The sequence below is a fragment of the Sebastes fasciatus genome, chromosome 7, assembly GCF_043250625.1.
Source record: "Sebastes fasciatus isolate fSebFas1 chromosome 7, fSebFas1.pri, whole genome shotgun sequence".
In the NCBI taxonomy this organism is placed as follows: Eukaryota; Metazoa; Chordata; class Actinopteri; order Perciformes; family Sebastidae; genus Sebastes; species Sebastes fasciatus.
The window spans coordinates 28482481-28503294 of NC_133801.1; the positions used below are offsets into that span (position 1 = coordinate 28482481).

Below are 20814 nucleotides of genomic sequence, written 5' to 3' on the forward strand. Positions count from 1 at the left end.
CAGACGGAATTAAATAATGATGGTAGCAGTTGGTGTCAAGCAGGCAGCGTACGCGGTAGCAGATGCAGCCACAATCCAGGTGACATCCAGACCCAGGTGAAACCCCGCTCCAAGTGTACCCCTGCTCCAGGTATAACCTCGCTCTAGGTGTAACCCCGCTCCATGGTTACCTGCGAGACAAGGAGGCACAAGGACTCCCGGGAAGGAATGAAGTTAGTAACAATGAATGGGACATGAATATATACAGAAGGAGAAAGGAGCTCAGTGTGTCATTGGAAGTCCCCCGGCAGTCTAGGCCTATAGCAGCTTAACTAGGGGCTGGTCAAAGACAGCCCTAACTATAAGCATTATCAAAGAGGAAAGTCTTTAGCCTACTCTTAAATGTGGAGAGGGTGTCTGCCTCCCGGACTGAAACTGGGAGCTGGTTCCACAGAAGAGGAGCTTGATAGCTGAAGGCTCTGGCTCCCATTCTACTTTTGGAGACTCTAGGAACCTCAAGTAACCCTGCATTCTGGGAGCGCAGTGCTCTAGTGGGGTAATAGGGTACTATGAGCTCTTTAAGATATGATGGGGCCTGACCATTTAGCGCTTTGTAGGTGAGGAGGACGATTTTAAATTCTATTCTTGATTTTACAGGGAGCCAGTGCAGAGAAGCTAATACAAGAGTAATATGATCTCTTTTTCTAGTTCTTGTCAGTACACGTTGTCAAGTAATTATGAGGTCCCTCGACCCATACCTGCGCTCCCTCCTCCTGCTTGGTCCTGCTGGAACGGGCATCCGCAGGGCCGAGGGGGGGATAACGGGCGGCGTAGAGCCAGATGGGAGAACAACAGAGGACGTACCTGAGGGCAGGTTCGGCCTTGGCCTTACCCTCGGCAAGCCGCTAGAGGGAGGCCGTTCCAACGTCAGTAAACCACAAATATGGACCCTTGTGACACAGAGTATGTAACCACTAATCGATTTAACAATGACTAAGGTTAGCAAGAAAGTGTTAAGATTTGTTTTTGATTAAGTAAGGAAAAATACATGAAAATCAAGTAGGTTGTGATCAACAGATGTGTGTATGTGTGCTGTAAACAAGAATCAGATTTTGGAAATGTGAAATAAGGAAACTAATCATTCTAAGGAAAAGACCTTGTGTAGGTTAAAACAAACGACGCAAAGAGGGCATTGATATTTGGGGAAACATGATTAAAACAGGGGGTAGATAGTTTTATATGTAACAAATGATTTTTTATGGTGTTTTACGAATCTACAGAATTAACAAGTGATTCTTATTGTGTGTGGTAACCTGTAGGAAGTTGAACTCGGGACCGGTAGCCTTGTGACTCAAGGGAAGTGAAACTTCAAGATGATCAATTTGGGTGGGGCTAAAATCACTTCCTTAAATTTAGCTACAACACTATCGGATAGACATCTAGTGTACAAACTTTTGTCTGATGGTGTATAGTCTAGTAATAAGAATTCAAAAGTGATTAAATAATGGTCTGATAAAAGAGAGTTCTCTGGAAAAACAATTAAATGTTCAATTTCAACGCCATATGACATAACAAGGTCAAGGGTGTGGTTAAAACGGTGAGTGGGTTTATGCACATTCTGCGAGAAACCAATTGAATCTAATAAAGCAAGAGTCTTTGTTGAAGAGTTAAGTTTATTCTCTTGATGAATGAGGTTGCTGGTTTACTGTTATTTAATATATACATTGTTCATGATGCTACATATTGTCTTGTGACTGTGAAAAGACTGGAATGTAATATGACTCATCTGAATATCAGCCTCATGTGATTGGTTGTTCCGGTGTGATAAGATCTGCGGAGGAGAACTATAAAAGTTATTGACCATGGGTCCTTCCAACATGACCAGGACCTACTCGAAGAGGAAGGATTTCCCATCAGATCTCCTGCACCCTTACAGGTCTGTTACAGATTATGAAGAGGTGAAAGAGGTTAGAAAATGATCTTGTAACCAAGGTTATTTCAAATGCCATTGGCTGATTTGTTTTGACTTTCTTTAAAGGAACAGCAAGAAGCATTTAAGCTGGCCGCCAGGTTTTGTGCTGTAGCCCACAGACAAACCAGACACTGGCTCTAGATAGGGCCATTCTCATTTTTGCGTTTTCATGTTTTTGCGCTAGCCACAGTGGTGCTCCTACACTGGGCACATAGGAGAAGTTTTAGTTGGTTGCACTCTGCAACCTTGCGGTTAGATGCCGCCAAATCCTACACACTGCACCTTCAAGACATTTGATTGTTTGACATAAGGTGGTACTGTAGGCTTATGAGTCACCTGTAGTTGCCTCTGATCTTTAGTTACAATACACAGCTTTTACTTTCATTTTTGTATTAAGAGATGACAGTCTCAAAGACAGGAGACAGTTTCCAGCTGAAGGATTAAAGTCCTGTACTGACAGAAAATGTTTTGTTTTTTTTTAAAAACCTTACAATTTCATAATAACGGCAAAGCAAAGGTGACATTTTACTGATTTTGGGAAAAATCTTAGCATTTTAAAGGATGATTTTATTATAATTTCTCTGTCTCTGTAGCTAACTGTTGAGGTTCAGTTTGGTGTCCAGCAGTCAGAAGGATGACTCCTACTCTCCTCTCTGTAGCCCTGCTGCTGCTACTTCCTGTGGTTCCAGCTAAAGGTAAGCTTCAGAACAGCTTCAGAATTTATTTCAAATGTTTTTATTATTACTGAATGCAAAAATATCCTCAGTTTTATTACTGCAGTTCTAGAATATTGTTTATCCCCCTTATTTTGTTATTAATTCTGTACAAACTTTGACTCTTTTCTTTCAGGTCAATTTGAGAAAAGACCCATTAATATCCTGGTGAAAAACTCTTTAACAAACTCTTCCACTGTGATCTACCACACTTACGTGGTTTACAGAGGAATCCTACTGGGTGGAATGAGGAGACTGCAGGACTCAATGACAGGCTTTAAGTAAGATCATCACATCAACTTTTAGCATGAATCATCAATTTAAAGGTACAGTGTGTAACATCTGGCGGCTTCTAGCGGTGAGGTTGCAGATTGAAACTTCTCCCGTGTTTCAAGCGTGTAGAAGAACTGTGGTGGCCGACGAGAAAGCATAAATGGTCCGCTCTAGAGCTGTTGTAAGAGTAGCATAGATCATTTGGAGAATAGCAGAGCCAGTGTGTAGAGTGTGTGTTTGTGTACGCGGGAAGTGAGTGGTGAAGCAAGAGTGAGGGAGTGGCGGCGATGTGTGGGATGTTGTGAGTGTAAGTGTTGTGAATTAGTTTCGCTTTGAGAATGGGAAGTGAATGTAGCGGAAGTAGCAGTTTGTGCAGAAATAAATGCTGCAGCTGCAGCACGTTCTCATCCCAAACTTTCTGACCCCTCGGCGTCACTTTTCGGTGGCAGTCAACACGTGCTTAATGTTGTGAACTTGCTTAGTATATACAACAATACCACTGAGTTAGTTTTAGGAAAAAACAACATGGTTGGGTTTAAAATTACTATATTTTTACAGTGCAAATATGACAAATATGACAGGACACGAATGAACAGCTGACTGCAAAGTGAAAGTTAAACGTAACGCACTGGACAAGAACAGCAGTCTCATGGATGAAAGCCTTGTGTTTTTTATATGTCTTTGTAGTCGCTCAATATACTACATCACCTGCTCTGCAAGTCGCTCGTTTTGCTACATCACTTGCTGCGGCCATCCGCAGACTTCTTGTGATACATCAAAGACAAACATAAATTTAATGTAATTAATCAAATGTAATTGAGAATGCAGTGTAGTTGTATGGGAACATCATTTTTAGATCACAGGGTTGCCTTGCTACCAGAACATTTTTAACTCAGCGCTGTTCTCTGCTCCCACCTGTGCTTTGTCCATAAATTAACTGTCATGTCTAAGGGAAGCTGCAAGAAACATTAATGTAAAAGCCACCCATGTCTGAATGACAAAAATCCACCTTGTTGTCCTTGCAGGTTTAACTACACAGAGAATGCAGACTATGGCCCGTTCCTGGAGAGTGTGAACGGTTTGGCTGGAAATCAGAAAACACGTACCTACTGGGAGCTGCTGGTAAAAACATCAAACGGAACCATCAGACCTGATGTTGGTGAGTCAACCAAGAAAGCACCTTTCTGTCTTTTTACAGTCAACATCTACTGTATCTTGTTCTTTCTGTAAATCAATCTATCAATCATCTTTTATCTTGTTTTTGTTTGCAGGTATTGGATGTTACATTCCAAATGCAAATGACACAATCATCCTGAACTATAACAAGTACTAAAGGATCAGCAGCCACTGGCAATCAACATGGGATCAAAGCCAGAATCACATTCAACTGTATGATTATGTTTTAACATTACTTAATCTTGATTGGATGATTAACCAATGGGAATGCACCTTTACCTCATATTTCCTGCTTGGTAAGCAGATACTTCCTCATACTATTTGAACACGGTTTGTGTGATTTCGTCAATTAAGAAACAAAAATAAAAATGTCCTTTGCAGAATCAAATCTGTGTTGTTTTCACTATATTTTCTGATAAACATAAGAGTTTTCCAGGTTGAACATGAAATGATCAAGAATTGTGTCCAAACAAGGCTAATCAGTTGCTATTACAATACATCTGTTTAGATGCTACACCTTTCAGTCACTGTTGGACAATCATGTGTTCTTAGTGTTCAAATGACACAAACAAATCACACATAGTACTACAGGCTGGTCTCATGTACCTTTCATAGCTATATACCTATGAACACCAAAAGGCTGGAGACGGCCCTGATGTAGCTAGTTCTCTAATAGTTGTTGGAATAGAGTTCCACTCTAGTGCAGCTTTAACACAATACAGACTGCCTGAAAGTACCTTTTCTTAGAGGGATAATGCAATCCCGTCTTGGAAAACTACATGAAATTATTCATATGGTGACAAACTGTCTGAGCAGAAGAGATGATGAGATTGTACCGACTTCTTCAAGTATTTTGAGTGTTTGTTTATACAGAGACTGTAGTGGTTTAAGAGTAGTGGTACTAGCTTGTGACCAGGTTGTTAAACAAAAAGTGATGTGAGAAATTACCTTAGAATACGTCGACATCATAGCTGCCCCTGTTGACATGTGGTCTCTAGTGAACCTGAAATTAGAAACACTGAGTTTGACCTGGTAACAGACCCTTTTCACCTGAGCCTTAAAATTAAGTTTAGAATCAATCATAACTCCGAGGTACAGATACAACCTGTAGCCTCTCCTCTGATACAAAATACATCTGGCTCAACACTAGAACACAGATAGAGGTTATCAAATAACCTGTTTTGTAAGTTACCTAAAATGAATGAAAATGTAGTAGCACATAGAGTCCTGTTTTTGACTTTATGATGTAATGGTTCATTCTGTTAAAGCAGTGTGCTTGGTTTCAGTATGATGTGATGTGTGGATCTGCTGCTGAACTCTTACACAAGACCAAAACACAGCAAAAAGGAGAACAACTATTGGACTCATTGGACTACATCATCAGGTTGTCAGAAACAAGATTCCAAATGTGTCAAAAGGAAACTGTTTGCTAAGATGATAGCCATATTATGTCAATGTCTGTACAGCTTCTGTTGCCACCACGGGGCGGGGGCCAATAAATCAGTAAACTTCACCTAAAATAATATGAAAACGGCTCTCATTTCTTCACTGTTAATCTGATGTTGAAAGGCTCCACTTTACCACGACCGACATTGTTTCATACAGAGCCAGCACAACAGAATGTGTCACTGTCTATGTACTTTCTGACTCCAGTGGATAAACCAGTAAGTTTACTTTCAAACAAGTGTAATCTTATACTTCAGCCACTTCCTCCATGATGAAATATTTGACCTATTTGTTTGTATTGTTTAGAGGAACTCCATTTTGGAGCTCTGGGGAGTGGAGTAAAAATACTACACGATTTGCTAAAGAGTGTTTATGCATTGTGGTATTGTAACTTAAGTGAAGGATATAAGTACTTAATTATACAATAATTTTGTTGGTGTTTTCTGAGTGGACATGCAGCATCATCAGGGGCTACTGCGTTGGCCCTACGAGCTCGACCCACTCCAGTAGATAAACCAGTAAGTAAACAAATTTGACATTTTTAGACTTCAGACACTTCCTCAATGATGACATGTTTGACCTATTTAGTTTGTATTGTTAAGAGGTTATAAACCAATTATGTTCAGTTTGACTACTGTAGGTTCACTAGTTTATAATGTAGTACGGCTAGTAGGCTATGCAGCTAGTGGAAGAGCCCTATAGGCTTCATCTGCTTTCTCTTCTTTGACCTTATTCCTGCATCAGTATTATAATTAGCGGTGGTTCTTTGGTTCAGCTCTGCTTACTGAAATGTTGCGCAGAAGTTGTCTTTTCCATTCCTTTCCCCCATCACTACCAGCACATACAGGCCACTTCTGGGGACATCCTGAGTTTCATATGAATAAAACCTGGACTAATATTGGTAGTCCTAGATAAAGAGAGGCGTTTCTTCTCTTGATGAATGAGGTTACTGTGTTACTTAATATATCCATTGTTCATGATTGTCCTGTGACTGCGAAAAGACTTTGTAATGTAATATGACTCAGCTAAATATCAGCTTGATGTATGATGATTGGTTGTTTCGGTGTGATGGGATGTGCGGAGGAGAGCTATAAAAGTTATTGGCCATGAGTCCTTCCAACACGACAAGGAGCCACTCGAAGAGGAAGGATTTCCCATCAGAACTCCTGCACCCTTACAGGTATGTTACAGATTATGAAGAGGTGAAATAGGTTAGAAAAAGATCTTGTAAACAAGGTCAGCTAGTGGACGAGCCCTAGGCTTCATCTGCTTTCTGTTCTTTGACCTTATACCTGCATCAGTATTATAATTAGAGGTGGTTCTTTGGTTCAGCTCTGCTTACTGAAATGTTGCCCAGAAATGATCTTTTCCATTCCTTTCCCCCATCACTGCCACCACAAATAGGCCACTGCTGGGGACATCCTGAGTTTCATATGAATAAAACCTGTATTAATATTGGTATTATTAACTGACCAAAAAACAACTCACAGTAGCAAACTTGCACACACTCAAATCACCTTGTCTTCAATGAGCAAGAGTCCTTGTTGAAGAGGGAAGTTTATTCTCTTGATGAATGAGGTTGCTGGTTTACTGTTACTTAATATATCCATTGTTCATGATGCCACATATTGTCCTGTAGCTGTGAAAAGACTTTGGAATGTAATATGACTGAAATGTTGCCCAGAAATTGTCTTTTCCATTCCTTTCCCCCATCACTACCACCACCTCTGGGGACATCCTGAGTTTCATATGAATAAAACCTGGATTAATATTGGTAGTCCTAGTTAAAGAGAGGCGTTTCTTCTCTTTATGAATGAGGTTACTGTGTTACTTAATATATCCATTGTTCATGATTGTCCTGTGACTGTGAAAAGACTTTTGTAATATGACTCAGCTGAATATCAGCTTGATGTATGATGATTGGTTATTTCGGTGTGATAAGATCTGCGGACGAGAGCTATAAAAGTTATTGGCCAGGAGTCCTTCCAACACGACAAGGACCTACTCGAAGAGGAAGGATTTCCCATCAGAACTCCTGCACCCTTACAGGTCTGTTACAAATTATGAGGAGGTGAAAGAGGTTAGAAAAAGATCTTGTAACCAAGGTCATTTGATTTGACTTTCTTTAAAGGAACAGCAAGAAGCATTTAAGCTTTACGGCAGGTTTCTGCAGTAGCCCACAGACAAACCAGACACTGGCTCTAGATAGGGCCATTCTCATTTTTGCGTTTTCATGTTTTTGCGCTGGCCACTGTGGTGCTCCTACACACTTGGCACATAGGAGAAGTTTTAGTTGGTTGCACTCCTCGCGGTTAGATGCCACCAAATCCTACACAACACACCTTCAAGACATTTGATTGTTTGACATAAGGTGATACTGTAGGCTTATGAGTTACCAGTAGTTGCCTCTGATCTTTAGTTACAATCCACACCTTTTGCTTTCATTTTTAATAGAGATGAAAGTCTCAAAGGCAGGAGACAGTTTCCAGCTGAAGGATTAGAGTTCTGTACTGACAGATGAATGAAAATGGTTATTTAAAAAAAAACAAAAAAAAAACGTACAATTTCATAATAACTGCAAAGCTAAGAACATCACAAAGCTAATAAACATTTTACTGATTTTGTGAAAAATGTTAGCATTTTTAAGGATGATATTATTATAATTTCTCTGTCTCTGTAGCTAACTGTTGAGGTCCAGTTTGGTGTTCAGCAGTCAGAAGGATGACTCCTACTCTTCTCTCTGTAGCCCTGCTGCTGCTACTTCCTGTGGTTCCAGCTAAAGGTAAGCTTCAGAACAGCTTCAGATATGTATTTCAAATGTTTTTATTATTACTGAATGCAAAAACATCCTCAGCTTTATTACTGCAGTTCTAGAATATTATTTATCCTCATTATTTTGTTATTAATTCTGTACAAACTTTGACCTTTTTTTCAGGTCAATTTGAGAATAGACCCATTAATATCCTGGTGACAAACTCTTTAACAAACTCTTCCACTGGGAACTACAACACTTATGTGGTTTTCAGAGGAATCCTACTGGGTGGAATGAGGAGACTGCGAGACTCAAACACAGGCTTTAAGTAAGATCATCACATCAACTGTTAGCATGAATCATCAATTTAAAGGCACGGTGTGTAACATCTGGCGGCATCTAGCGGTGAGGTTGCAGATTGAAACTTCTCCCGTGTGCGATGAATGTAGAAGAACTGTGGTGGCCGACGAGAAAACGTGAATGACCCTCTCTAGAGCTGTTGTAAGAGTAGCATAATATGGAGAATAGAAGAGCCAGTTTGTAGAGTGTGTGTGTGTACGTGGGAAGTGAGTGGTGAAGCAAGAGAGTGAGAGAGTCGGCGGCGATGTGTGTGATGTTGTGAGTGAACGTGTTGTGAATTAGTTTAGCTTTAGAATGTGAAGTGAATGTAGTGGAAGTAGCAGTTTGTGCAGAAATAAAAACTGCAACTGCAGCACGTTCTCATCCCAACTCGTCACATACTGACGCTTTATCTGACTACTCTGTGTCACTTTTCGGTGGCAGTCAACACGTGCTTAATGTTGTGAACTTGCTTAGGATTAGGCAACAATACCGCTGAGTTAGGCTGGAACATGGTTGGGCTTAAAATTACCTTATTTTTACAGTGCAAATATGACAAATATGACAGGATACAAATCAACAGCTGAATGCAAAGTTAAAGTGAAACGTAATGGACTGGACAAGAACAGCAGTCTCATGGATGAAAGCCTTGTGTTTGTTACATGTGTTTGTATACTTTCATTAACGGTCGCTCAATATACTACGTCACCTGCTCTGCACGTCGCTCGTTTTGATAGGTCACTTGCTGCGGCCATTTGCGGACTTTTTGTGATACATCGAAGACAAATGTTAATTTAATTTCATTAATGAAATGTAATTGAGAATGCAGTTTAGTTGTATGGGAACATCATTTTGAGGAGACAGGGTTGCCTTGCTACCATAACATTTTGAACTCAGCGCTGTTCTCTGCTCCCACCCATGCGTTTTCCATAAATTTACTGTCATGTCTAAGTAAAGCTGCAAGAAACATTAATGTAAAGTCACCCATGTCTGAATGACACAAATTTATCTCTTGTTATCCTTGCAGGTTTACCTACACAGAGAATCCAAACTATGGCCCGTTCCTGGAGAGTGTGAACGGTTTGGCTGGAAGTCAGGACAACTGTGCCTACTGGGAGCTGCTGGTAAAAAAATCAAATGGAACCATCAGACCTGATGTTGGTGAGTCAACCAAGAGAGCACCTTTCTGTCTTTTTACAGTCAACATCTACTGTACCTTGTTCTTACTGTAAATCAATTTATAATTTTTATCTTATTTTTGTTTGCAGGTATTGGATGTTACATTCCGAATGCAAATGACACAATCATCCTGAACTATAACACGTGCTAAAAGATCAGCAGCCACTGGAAATCAAGATGGGATCAAAGCCAGAATCACATTCAACTGTTTAGTTTTGAAAATCAAAATCTCCTCTGCAGAATCAAATCTGTGTTGTTTTCACTATATTTTCTGGTAAACAAAAGAGTTTTCCAGGTTGAACATGAAATGATCATACATTTTGTCCAAACAAGGCTAATCAGTTGCTATTACTGCATCTGTTTAGATACTACACCTTTCAGTCACTGTTGGACAATCATGTGTTCTTAGTGTTCAAATGACACAAACAAATAACACATAGTACTACAGGCTGGTCTCATCCACTGTTCATAGCAATATACCTACAAAAGTAATGCACTGTAATTTGTGTATATCCCAAACAATCATTTTGTGTGTAATTTACATAATCGTGAAATGGTAAATATATAGAGTGGCGAACGCCGCATCGGGAGGAGGTCGGTGTGGATGGGTTGGTCAAAAAATACTGGACTTTCGCCCAGGAGACCTGTGTTCATGTCCCGTGAGAAACCAGAAGTCAGCGTTGATGTATTTGTCACGTAACTTACGTACTTAATTAACCCTACTGTTAATTGTTCTGGTTATAGAGAAGGGGTAGGACCATGTGTAGGCTGTACTTCTCCCTACTCCTTTTCGGACATGTAATATTTATTCATGTTGATTATTTGTTTATTGACAGTTTGCTGTATGTTCACTGCTCATTTCATTTGCTATTCTTGTTTTGTTTTTTACTTAAGGATTTGTTACATGTTCGAAATAAATAAATAATCAAACTAAAGTGAAATAAAATGATTTTCACTGTCCACTCATATTAAACATGAATCCCTATCATGACCTCACTCATTGCACTGGTCTATTGTGATCCCACTCTTTGCACTCGTATAATGTGATCCCAGTCTTTGCACTGGTACCATTTGACCTCTCTTTTGCACTTTCCCACTGACCTAACTCATTGTAAATGTTCTAATTATGGCATCACTCATTGCACTGGTTTAATACGTCCTCGTTCGCACATCATGGGGTTATGCCAGCATAACTATAACTGTTTAATTATGAAACATTTCTTCCATGGCTTATTTCTAATACTGCTTTGAAATCCACAACTGCAGTAAGGTAATGTATTTGTGTAGTTTAGAAAACACTACATTCTACACTACTTTTTACGGGGGGAATATACCTAATCTCACCACCGCATCACTACCCCCTTTGATATACTACGTCATGATGGAGTCTAATCGCCAAACACTTTGCACTCTTATACTTATCATGCACCATGTAATACATTATTGTTCATTCGATATTGGCTTAAATAACAAACCACTGGTAGGGTCCTTTAAGGCCTTCAGAAAACATGTCATTCTCTTTGTCTCACTATGGACTATGTTGAGCCCACTCAGCCTTTTTAAAGGGTAGAAGGGTCAGTTCACCCAAAATACCAAAAACAAACATATGTTGTTCTCTTAACACTAGCGCTATCCGGCCATGCAGATAGATTTGATTTAATTTGACATTTGAATGGAATTTCATTTGCAGTGCTCGCAGCATTAAAAAAGTGACTTTTAAAAAGTTGATTTGCCTTCTGTTAGATCACTTAGACCGATAAAACACATCGGATATCATATATTCAAAACACAATAATACATGGAGGGATATTTTATTCAGATGAGATTATAACTCAGCATTCAACACAGATGCATTTTGTGTGATTGTTCACAAATACTTCGTCATACAGTCAAGTCCAACACTGGCTCTGATCTCATGCTGATGTACGGCGGCTGATGAATCTTCACCAGGTTGTAAATTTCAGGATGATTTGCTCCTTTGCATTGGGAATGTAACATCCAATACCTGCACAAAAAGAGCCATATAGTGTATTATAATCTGATTTAAAGCAAGATTACAACAAGAAAGACTGATTGACAGACAGACATTTGCATAGTGGACTTACCAACATCAGGTGTTATGATTTTGCCATCTGGAGTCTTGACCTGCAGCAACCAGAATGTGTGGTCTTTGTCATTTCCAGCCACTCCGTTCACACTCTCCAGGTACGGGCCATAGTTTGGATCCTCTGTGTAGGTGAACCTGCAGGACCAAACAGAAGAACAATTGACATCCAGTTACTTTGAATGTGGGCAACAGCTGCTGTCACTACGAGGGAAAGTCATCAGGACCCCGTTCTTCAAATTTACTCATCTAGCTAAGTGGAAACCAGACAGAAGATTGATTTGTTAATCTTGGATGGAATTATCTTGAACAACAGTGCACTCTTATTTTGAAATGAAGACAACCATGATCGATATTCAAATGACTGGCTGAGTACTGATATGATTGCACTTACATATGGTATATGTGTTGGAAAGCGGTGTCATTTTATGTGTGTTATTGTTAATGGTGTTATTTGGTTCTACATTGTGCACCACAATATTTCCACACGTCAATTGTTATATAATAAGTTATCGTGAGTTATTCCGTGAGTGATGTTATGTTCGAGATTAAGCAGATTTTCGATTATGGCTCCTCCGACAAGCCTGCTTTCTCCTCGAGATGCATTTTAGGAATTGGGACATCCTCCAAGATGGAGCGCTGAGATCGATTTCCGGGTCACAAGCCGGTGGATCGAGGGTCGAGGTTCGAGGAGACAAGCAGGCAAAAAATCGGGAAATGAGATGGAGCTATTGCTCCTTCAACGAGTAAACAAATTGAGCCTGAAACGCAGTGTTTCACTGCCCTCTCTGGTCGAAGTTTGAAAGTTTGTTGCCCCTTGACACCCATCGATGATGATGATGATGATGATGATGTGGATATAAGCTCTTGTGTTCCCTCTGTCGATCAGTGATGTAGTTCAAAACTTTAAAGATGTGACAGAATAGGAACAGTTATTTATACCGAGCTCAGTGTTTCGTTACAGTTTAACTTAGCTGTTTTACTAATGTCACAAATAATGCAAAGAAATTAATTTGCAAATGTATTTCAAAGACACTGCTTGGGTTGCATGCAAGGATTTGTTCTGAGCACATATGATCTTGAGAAAGAGGGACTCCACTGTAAAGTAACGCTTTTTGTGAGATGGCTTTGAATCACTACATTTCCAAGTCTTATAAGCAGCGAGTTTATCCACTTGTAAGGTGATTTTGCAAATATAGGTCCACATCAATAGAAATTTGTTTCAAGTTGCGGACAGTGGCTCTCAAGTGACGACTGATGTTATGATCTTACTTAAAGTTTGCATTGGAGTCCATGAGTCTCTTCATTGCACCCAGCAGGATCCCTCTGTAAACCACATGTGTGCTGAAGGTCACAGGGCTGGTGCCTAATACGCTGTTCTCCACCACCACATCAATGGGAACTGGCTCACTTGCTGAATGATACATGACAAAAAAAACAGGAAAAAATATATTTTTTAAAAAATATCCAGTAATAAAGAAAATCATTTGAAAAATAAAGTTTTACGAATTATTCTGAAGCTTACTTTGAGTCAGAGTCCCGGGAAGCAGCAGCAGCAGGACCACAGAGAGCAGAACAGGCACCATCATCATGGCTGAGACTTTAGGCTCACTGTACTGCCACAGTCAGTGTTTTATTCCAGTCATCGCTGTTTACATACTGGAGCACCGTGAGCTTTGTTGATCTTTGTTTGAAAAAGCTGATAATGTTTTCCATAAAGCCGATTCAAATGTCACCTTGAGGGTATGAAATAATATTTGCACTGCAGCATTTGGTAAACTGTACGATGAACAATGACCTTCAAATATGCTTCATCATATGTCAAGATGTTCTTCCATCACCTCCCTAGATTGATGTTTTGTTAAGATTGCTTAAAGCTCTAGCATGCCACCATGAAATGGCATAGATTTAAAATGGTGGTGAAAAATACTATTCACTGGAGGAGGCGGATGAAAACCAGAGCTAAAAGAGCAGTGAATATCAGATAAGACCCATATAGAGCTTGAATTCATTTTAAACATGACCACAACTGTTCCCCAACCTTAATCAGGTACTTTTTATTTAATGTAAACTGAATCAAACTTTAGGTGATGCAACACAACATATTTTATTCTTAGTTTTGGAACACAACATTTAAACATAACTACGTAGTGCATTAGCTTAGCATATTTTAGCATCATAATATCTGCTGATATTATTTCCCTGCCTGTAAAATTAAAGTAATAAAATAAAAGTATAACTGCATGGATTCTTGAAATGTTAGGTGTAGGCAGTAGAAGATTTGGGGAGGGATGAAAACCCCTCGTTAGCAAAATTACCAAAATTCCATCCCCCCTCTCTGCAGGGACAGAGGGGTTGTTTAGTTGAATATATTAGTCTAGTCCACTTGAGTCATTGAGCCTTCATCTGACTGAGGTTTATGCAAGTTACAATCTATGGCCCAAACCATGGCTCTGAAACATCAGTAGCCTAACTTTGCTGTGTATTGATAACTCCATGGCGCTGTCCGTGGTGCTGAAGTAGCAGAGGGATTTGTAATTGCGACTTTATCTCTAAATCCCGCCCTTCTGTCAGTTCCGTCTTAAATCTATAATATTCTCTAAACTATATAGCTATAGGTATTACAAAAGAGAGAACCAAAAGAGTCATTCATGGGGCTGTTTGATAGTCACGGGCGAACGAAACAAACCGGGTCCCCCCCCCCTGTTAAAAATTAACACGTTTCCCACTGGCTGTAGGTAGCTAACATACAAACTAATCTATCATAGATGATCTGTTTTATCTGTTTAATGTCTCTGTGGCTTGCTGTCAACTTTGTGAAAGTGGGGTAAAGTGCTATAGTAATAAAGTGTTTGATGCATTACCTGGATGATCAAAGTACATTTATATTGTGGGAATAAGATTATTGGAACTAGCAGATTCAGTTTATTTAGCACAATATATCTTTAATATGATATGTAGCTCTCTATGCAATGTGGCAAACCCTTTAATATCACAAATTATCCTGTCTTGTTAGTGAGGTGCTTTGCCAGCAGAGGTCAGGACATTTCATTATAACCTGAGCATGAAGACATGCTATTGTTCAGCCATTTATGCAATATGTATCACTGCACTTCTCTGTAAAACAAGAATACTATTCTATATAATAATCTGGTGATGTAGGAGCATCAACCACGATGTGCTTTAACTAATCTGAAAAATGGACACTGAGGCAACGTTTTTCTAATGTCATTACAGCACAATATAATAAGAAAGTTATGATAATCAGCGTATTAAATCTTACTTGTTATAAGCAGTATTGTGAATTTTCTTTAAAGCAAGTACCTGTAAGCAGTTCCAATAGCATATGGTGCACTATTTGAATACCTGCCTGCCTTTTCATACTTAAGTTGTCATTGATAAATGTCACTAAAGTAGATTTTGTAGAGTCAACATTGAAGCCTTTTTTTTAAGTTATTATAATAAACTTACAAAGACTGTTTTATATCATGCCAAATCTTTAAAATCTGGGTCTTTGTACTCATGACATATAAATAGGCTCTCTTCTTATCAGCTCACCTTTGTTACACCATTACTTTACTGTACTATTCTGTGGTCTCTGACCAAGTAAACATTTCCTCATGAGCCAAAAGCACTATTATATATATCAGTTTGAAGTGGTTATCGGAATAGCAAATATGTGCACGACTTTTAACAAAATATTGTAAAAGTGTCACACTGACATGTGACCTACAGAGCACAACGGGCTTTATTTAAATACTGTGCATGTCAACAAATCAGGTTAATAGACACCTATTGGTTTCTCAACTTCTCAACAGCTTTTTCAACTCATATTACAAACCAACTTACATTGACACACACATATGCTAGTGTCAAAGGGCAAAATTCAGATTTATAGAACTACATGTCCTGCATGTGGAGGATGTAATCAGACACATTAAGAAATATAATTAACTTGTATAATTGCTAAAAAATGTGTTTAAAAAATGTGGAACGCTTATTTCATCAATTGGGAACAACACTCATGGCAGAGTAGGGAATACAAGAATAGGAATCAAGAGGGAACCAGAAGACATATGATAAGCAGCTGGACGGACTACACCTTCCATCATACACACGTTTGAGGAGTTGAAGGGAATAGCTCAAGAGGGTTGCTGGGGGAAACAATACTGACCATCATGTTTTAGTAACTATAATGCTCGACAAAAAGCGAATATGTGTGTTTTAAATTAACAATATCATCATAGACTCTCAAAACCAATGCCTAAAATATCAACTGGAATTGTAATAATATAGCATTCAAATGTCATAAATTATGTTGGCCTCCCCTAATAATAGAAATGCTCTGAACACTGATGGGCTCAAAGTACTGTAAAAGTGCCCAAATTGCAAACTGCACTAGGACACCTCTTCAATACTGTGAAATAAAATGAGAACATTTCTGCCAGGACCACTTTCATCAAAATGATTCTATCATAGTCAAGCAGTACAATTATTTCTGGTGGTTTGGTTGTACTCTGGAGGCTCTCTGTCATTAGTGCATGCATGCATTGGAGTGAGATGTGTAGCAGCTGAAATCAGCTCCTCCTTAACAGCATCTGCTCAGATGATTGTTTATCCAAGCCTGATTTAGTGTGTGACAGCAGCCAATTGTCATTACCTCCGCCAAGGCCAAAAGCCTTGGAAGGAGGTATTGTTTTCACCGACATTGATTTTTTTTGTTTGTTTGTTTGTTTGTCTGTTTGTCTGTCTGTTAGCAGGATTACTCCAAAAGTTCCCGATGGATTTGAATGAAATTTTTGTTGTAGTGTAGCACAATGAACAATCCATTCGATTTTGGTGGCGATCCGGATCGTGATCCGGATTCAGGGATTTTTTTAAGAATTCCGATCAGCCTGAGCATTAAGACCACAGGGTATAACACATGCGCAGTGTAACTGATGACGCGTTGATGACGCGTGACCCCACCTCCTTCCTTCTTCTGAGAGCAGAGAGATACGTGTGTGAATGTGTGTGTGGGAGCTGCTGTCCGTCCGCGGTGAGAAAGAAAAAAACGGTAGATGATGGGATGAGAGACAACGCAGTGAAACGTTATACAGACATAACATGGCTGCTGAATGAGAGAGGCATCCGCCGATACGTTACACGGAAACACACCGTGTTAATAATAAGCCGACCATCTCACGGTACCGCCTGCTGTGAGCTGTGATCTGTTTTTAAATAATAATAAACTTTATTTGTATAGCACCTTTCCAAACATAGTTACAAAGTGCTTTACATAAGTTAAAATAGTGCAAAAATCAAGATAAAAACAATACAGAATAAATACATTAAAACATAGGCCAAAATAAAATGTTGAACATAAGACTTTTGTACAAAAAGTCAACAATAATGAAATTTAAAACAATGGTTTGCTATAAAAAGGCCTTCCTGTAAAGGTAGGTTTTGAGGCATGATTTAAAAGAAGAAACAGAGTTTACTAGCCTGAGTTCCTGCAGAAGGGAGTTCCACAGCTGTGGGGCTCTAACAGAGAACGCCTGGTCTCCCTTTGTAACAAGATGGGCTGTGGTGACAGTGAGGAGGGTCCTACCTGAGGAGCGCAGGCCGTGGCTCGGCTCGTAGGGCTCAATAATTCTAAAATGTAGTTAGGGGCAAGGCTGTGAAGGGCTTTAAAAGTAATTAATAAAATTTTAAAATCAATACGATACCTGACTGGGAGCCAGTGAAGTGTTGCAAGGATGGGTGTGATATGGTTTTGTCTCTTAGAGTTTGTTAGTAGTCTGGCTGCCACATTTTTAACAAGTTGGAGACGGGATATGACTTTTTGACTGAGCCCCGAATAAAGGGAATTACAGTAGTCTAATCGGGATGAGATGAATGCATGGATGACTTTTTCCAGGTTTGTTTGGGTAATGAAAGGTTTGATTTTAGAGATGTTCCTTAGCTGGAGAAAACATGACTGAATTACTTTGGTAATCTGTGCATCAAAGCTGAGCTCAGAGTCAAAGACCACACCCAGGTTGCGGGCGGACTGCGTGATGTTAGACGACAGGTTGCAGTCTTTGCTAATTCATTAGTCCGGTTTGGGGGTCCAAATAGAAGCACTTTGTATTTTGAGTCATTTAGCTGAAGGAAATGTTGTGACATCCAGCATTTTATATCTGAGACAGTCCATTATATTACAGAGTTTGTCTGTGTTGCTACCAGTCAGCGGGACATAAAGTTGAGTGTCGTCCGCGTAACAGTGGAAACTGAAATTGTATCTGCTGATTATCTGACCCAGGGGAAGCATATAAATAGAAAATAATATAGGACCAGGAATTGACCCTTGGGGGACACCACATGAGAGGGGGGCTGGGGATGAGGAGAATACACCCAAAACAACAGAAATGTCTCAGTGAGGTATGAGTGAAACTAGGCAAGAGCGGTGTTTTTAATGCCAACACAGTTTTCTAGGCGTTTGAGAAAGGTTTTATGGTCAACTGTGTTGAAAGCAGAACTTAGGTCGAGCATAATTAAAATTAAAGTCACGCACCTTGGCAGAGGTCTGCGCTCTCCATGTCGTATGAGGAGTTTACAAAGGGGACCCAATCGCAGAGTAACAGGCAGGACAGGTAGTTAGAAATAAAAGCGAGCTTTAATAGAGCTGAAAAATCCAAAACAACAAAAGGCAGGGAGGGGAACCAAGTACCAAAAGAACAAATAGAAACAAACAACAAAAACCAAACAGAAGACCAAAACCAAAAATCACAAACCAGGGAAACACGAGGAACACCAGGATCAGAGCAGGAGGAAACAAGGAACACGGAGGACAAGGTAGACGGGGCTGGAGAGACAAACGAACCGACAAGGGCAGAGGGGAACACACAGGCTTAAATACAAGACATGATTACACACAGGTGAAACAAATCAGGGCGGGGCAGACAATCAACAAAAGGCAGGAAAGCAAACAAAGGAGGGAAGTAAAACCAGACAAGACACAGGAGGAGTGAATTACAAAATAAAACAGGAAACTGAAATAAGGATATAAAAGAAACCAAACACAAACCAAAATCACATAAAACATAACTAAGACTGGCACAGCCAGAACATGACACTCCGAGCCATTCTAGTTCCCCTTAAGCTTAGTATATCATGAGACAAATTACAAACCATTTAGGTTTTTGTTACCTGCTGGACTGGTTCATGCCTGCCTACTTCCTCCAGTCCACCGAGCTTCATTCCCCAGTCAGAACAGTATGGCGAATATCAACCATAGACTAGGAACTTGTATTTTCCAAAGGACATTTTTATATATTAAAAAAAATATATATATATATATAAAACAAAATATATATATATATATTCAACCACAAAGTGGGGTAAGATGAGACCATTTTTAATAATGCTGTCCTCTAGACAAGGAAAAATGAGACAGAAGTACAATGAAAACATTTACCCTTATTTTAGGGTGTCTCCTATGAATTGAAATTATAAGATTGCATTTATGAAAAAGGGCCATGAAAATATAACTTCTGAAAAAGTGTGTTCACAGTGTTCACAGAACTGGTCAGCCAACTTTTTGATGTGGTCTGCAAGCTCCTCTCTACGTCCTCTGTCTTTGCTTCCACTCTTCCACTGTACCTTATTATTTTTACTAAGGTTGTTCAATGAGTGTTTGCTGCTGTAGTATTAAACCATACTTGCTGTCACCACAGTAACCACTGGTGTCACCAAGTCAACCAGGACTGAAATGTTAAGGACTTACAACCTATGTTTATATTTCCTGACTAATGACCTCTTGTGTTTGTGCAAATAATAACTGTTTTCTCTGAGAAGCAAAATCCAAAGTAGAGTGCTCTCACCTTCCCACGGTGTGCTGATATAACACACTGAATAAAAACCTTTTATTCTGTAACTAGACTTTTTTCCATCCAGTTTAAATTCCCATCCATCACAGACATCACTGCGAGTGTGAAGCAACCAGGCTGAAGTGCCCCATCATCCGTGTTTGACACCACCTGTGTTCACTGAAAAATTCCTCGCCTCCGGCAAGTTAGGGGGACAGTCAAGAGATGGAGACAAGTGGGGCTGAGTGACAGAGAGAATGCTGTCTATCTGCACATTGTATGGTGTGTATGTTTTCAAGTCTGAACACATCATGTTCACGTTTAGCTGTAGATTCAGTCTCTGAGATATGCGGTCCTTGTTGACGAGTTGCGGCTTGTTGCCATGTTTGTCACATCCCCCAAAGACTCTGAGGAATGCAACAGTGTCTCTGACATCCACAGGATGTGTCAAAGCAGACTGAAACACACAGCCTAACCCAATGTGTACACACAGGGAGGTACTGTTTCTACTGAGTATGCCATTCATGTTCTAAGATGGCAATATTCAACATGTACAATGAATTTCAATTAATATCAAACAAACATAGCAAACTGAGCATACTCAAATCGAGCAAACTCCAGCTGATAAAGAACATGGGATGCAAATGAAAGCTCCTGAAAAATGTATTTAAGCTGCAGTGGGTAAAAATGGAGCAAATATTATAAAAAAAATGTTATATTTTATCCAGCTTCTGTCTATGAGAGCCACGAGTCAATCACTCGCAAACTAGGCAGCGCTGATCAAATATGTATCAATATTCTGTTACTGTAATTTCTCATCTCAAATGTTTTCAGAATCATCTTCTAGTGCACTGTTTATCTGTAACATGAGAAAGTTTGTGACCCGGCAGCTATGTTGAGATCAAGTTGAGGAAATCCCAAGCACCGCCCACCAGCCAGAACACAGCCAATAGGAACGCTCTCTCTCTGAAATGACCTGTGATTGGCCAAAGTCTCCCGTCACAGGCTAGATTTTTTAAAGCTTGAAAACAGAGCCATGAGGAGGAGCAGAA

The 20814-nt window shown here is 39.6% G+C and overlaps 3 protein-coding genes across 26 annotated transcripts in view; 1 reads left to right on the forward strand and 2 right to left on the reverse strand.

The window, feature by feature from the left end:
* Window positions 1–10763, forward strand: part of LOC141770518 (transcobalamin-1-like) — a 33078-nt gene extending 22315 nt beyond the window's left edge. The window contains exons 1-5 of one of the 6 annotated variants that reach the window (XM_074640118.1): window positions 1720–1915; window positions 2545–2646; window positions 2801–2945; window positions 3963–4096; window positions 9919–10028. In XM_074640118.1, the coding sequence (XP_074496219.1) occupies window positions 2586–2646; window positions 2801–2945; window positions 3963–4096; window positions 9919–9980 (402 nt within the window). In that variant the 5' untranslated portion in view covers window positions 1720–1915; window positions 2545–2585 and the 3' untranslated portion in view covers window positions 9981–10028. The other 5 variants (XM_074640116.1, XM_074640121.1, XM_074640123.1 and 2 more) reach the window with 5 other exon arrangements.
* The window catches only part of LOC141770516 (uncharacterized), a 458180-nt gene that overhangs the window by 127760 nt on the left and 309606 nt on the right, over window positions 1–20814 (reverse strand). The gene's annotated exons all lie outside the window — the stretch shown is intronic.
* On the reverse strand, window positions 11625–13610 carry LOC141770821 (cobalamin binding intrinsic factor-like). The gene is made up of 4 exons (XM_074640667.1): window positions 13459–13610; window positions 13206–13347; window positions 11935–12071; window positions 11625–11834 (listed from the first exon to the last, which is right to left on the reverse strand). The coding sequence occupies exons 1-4, from the start codon at window positions 13523–13525 to the stop codon at window positions 11773–11775; spliced, it is 408 nt and encodes a 135-aa protein (XP_074496768.1). The 5' UTR covers window positions 13526–13610; the 3' UTR covers window positions 11625–11772.

Bases quoted from the DNA above. Each gene is read 5' to 3' on its own strand.
- LOC141770821 (XM_074640667.1), bottom strand. From the start codon at position 13,525: ATGATGATGGTGCCTGTTCTGCTCTCTGTGGTCCTGCTGCTGCTGCTT. The intron at 12,072-13,205 runs GTAAGATCATAA...TTGGTCCTGCAG, and splicing joins GACTCCAATGCAAACTTTAA to GTTCACCTACACAGAGGATC. The intron at 11,835-11,934 runs GTAAGTCCACTA...CTTTTTGTGCAG, and splicing joins AATCATAACACCTGATGTTG to GTATTGGATGTTACATTCCC.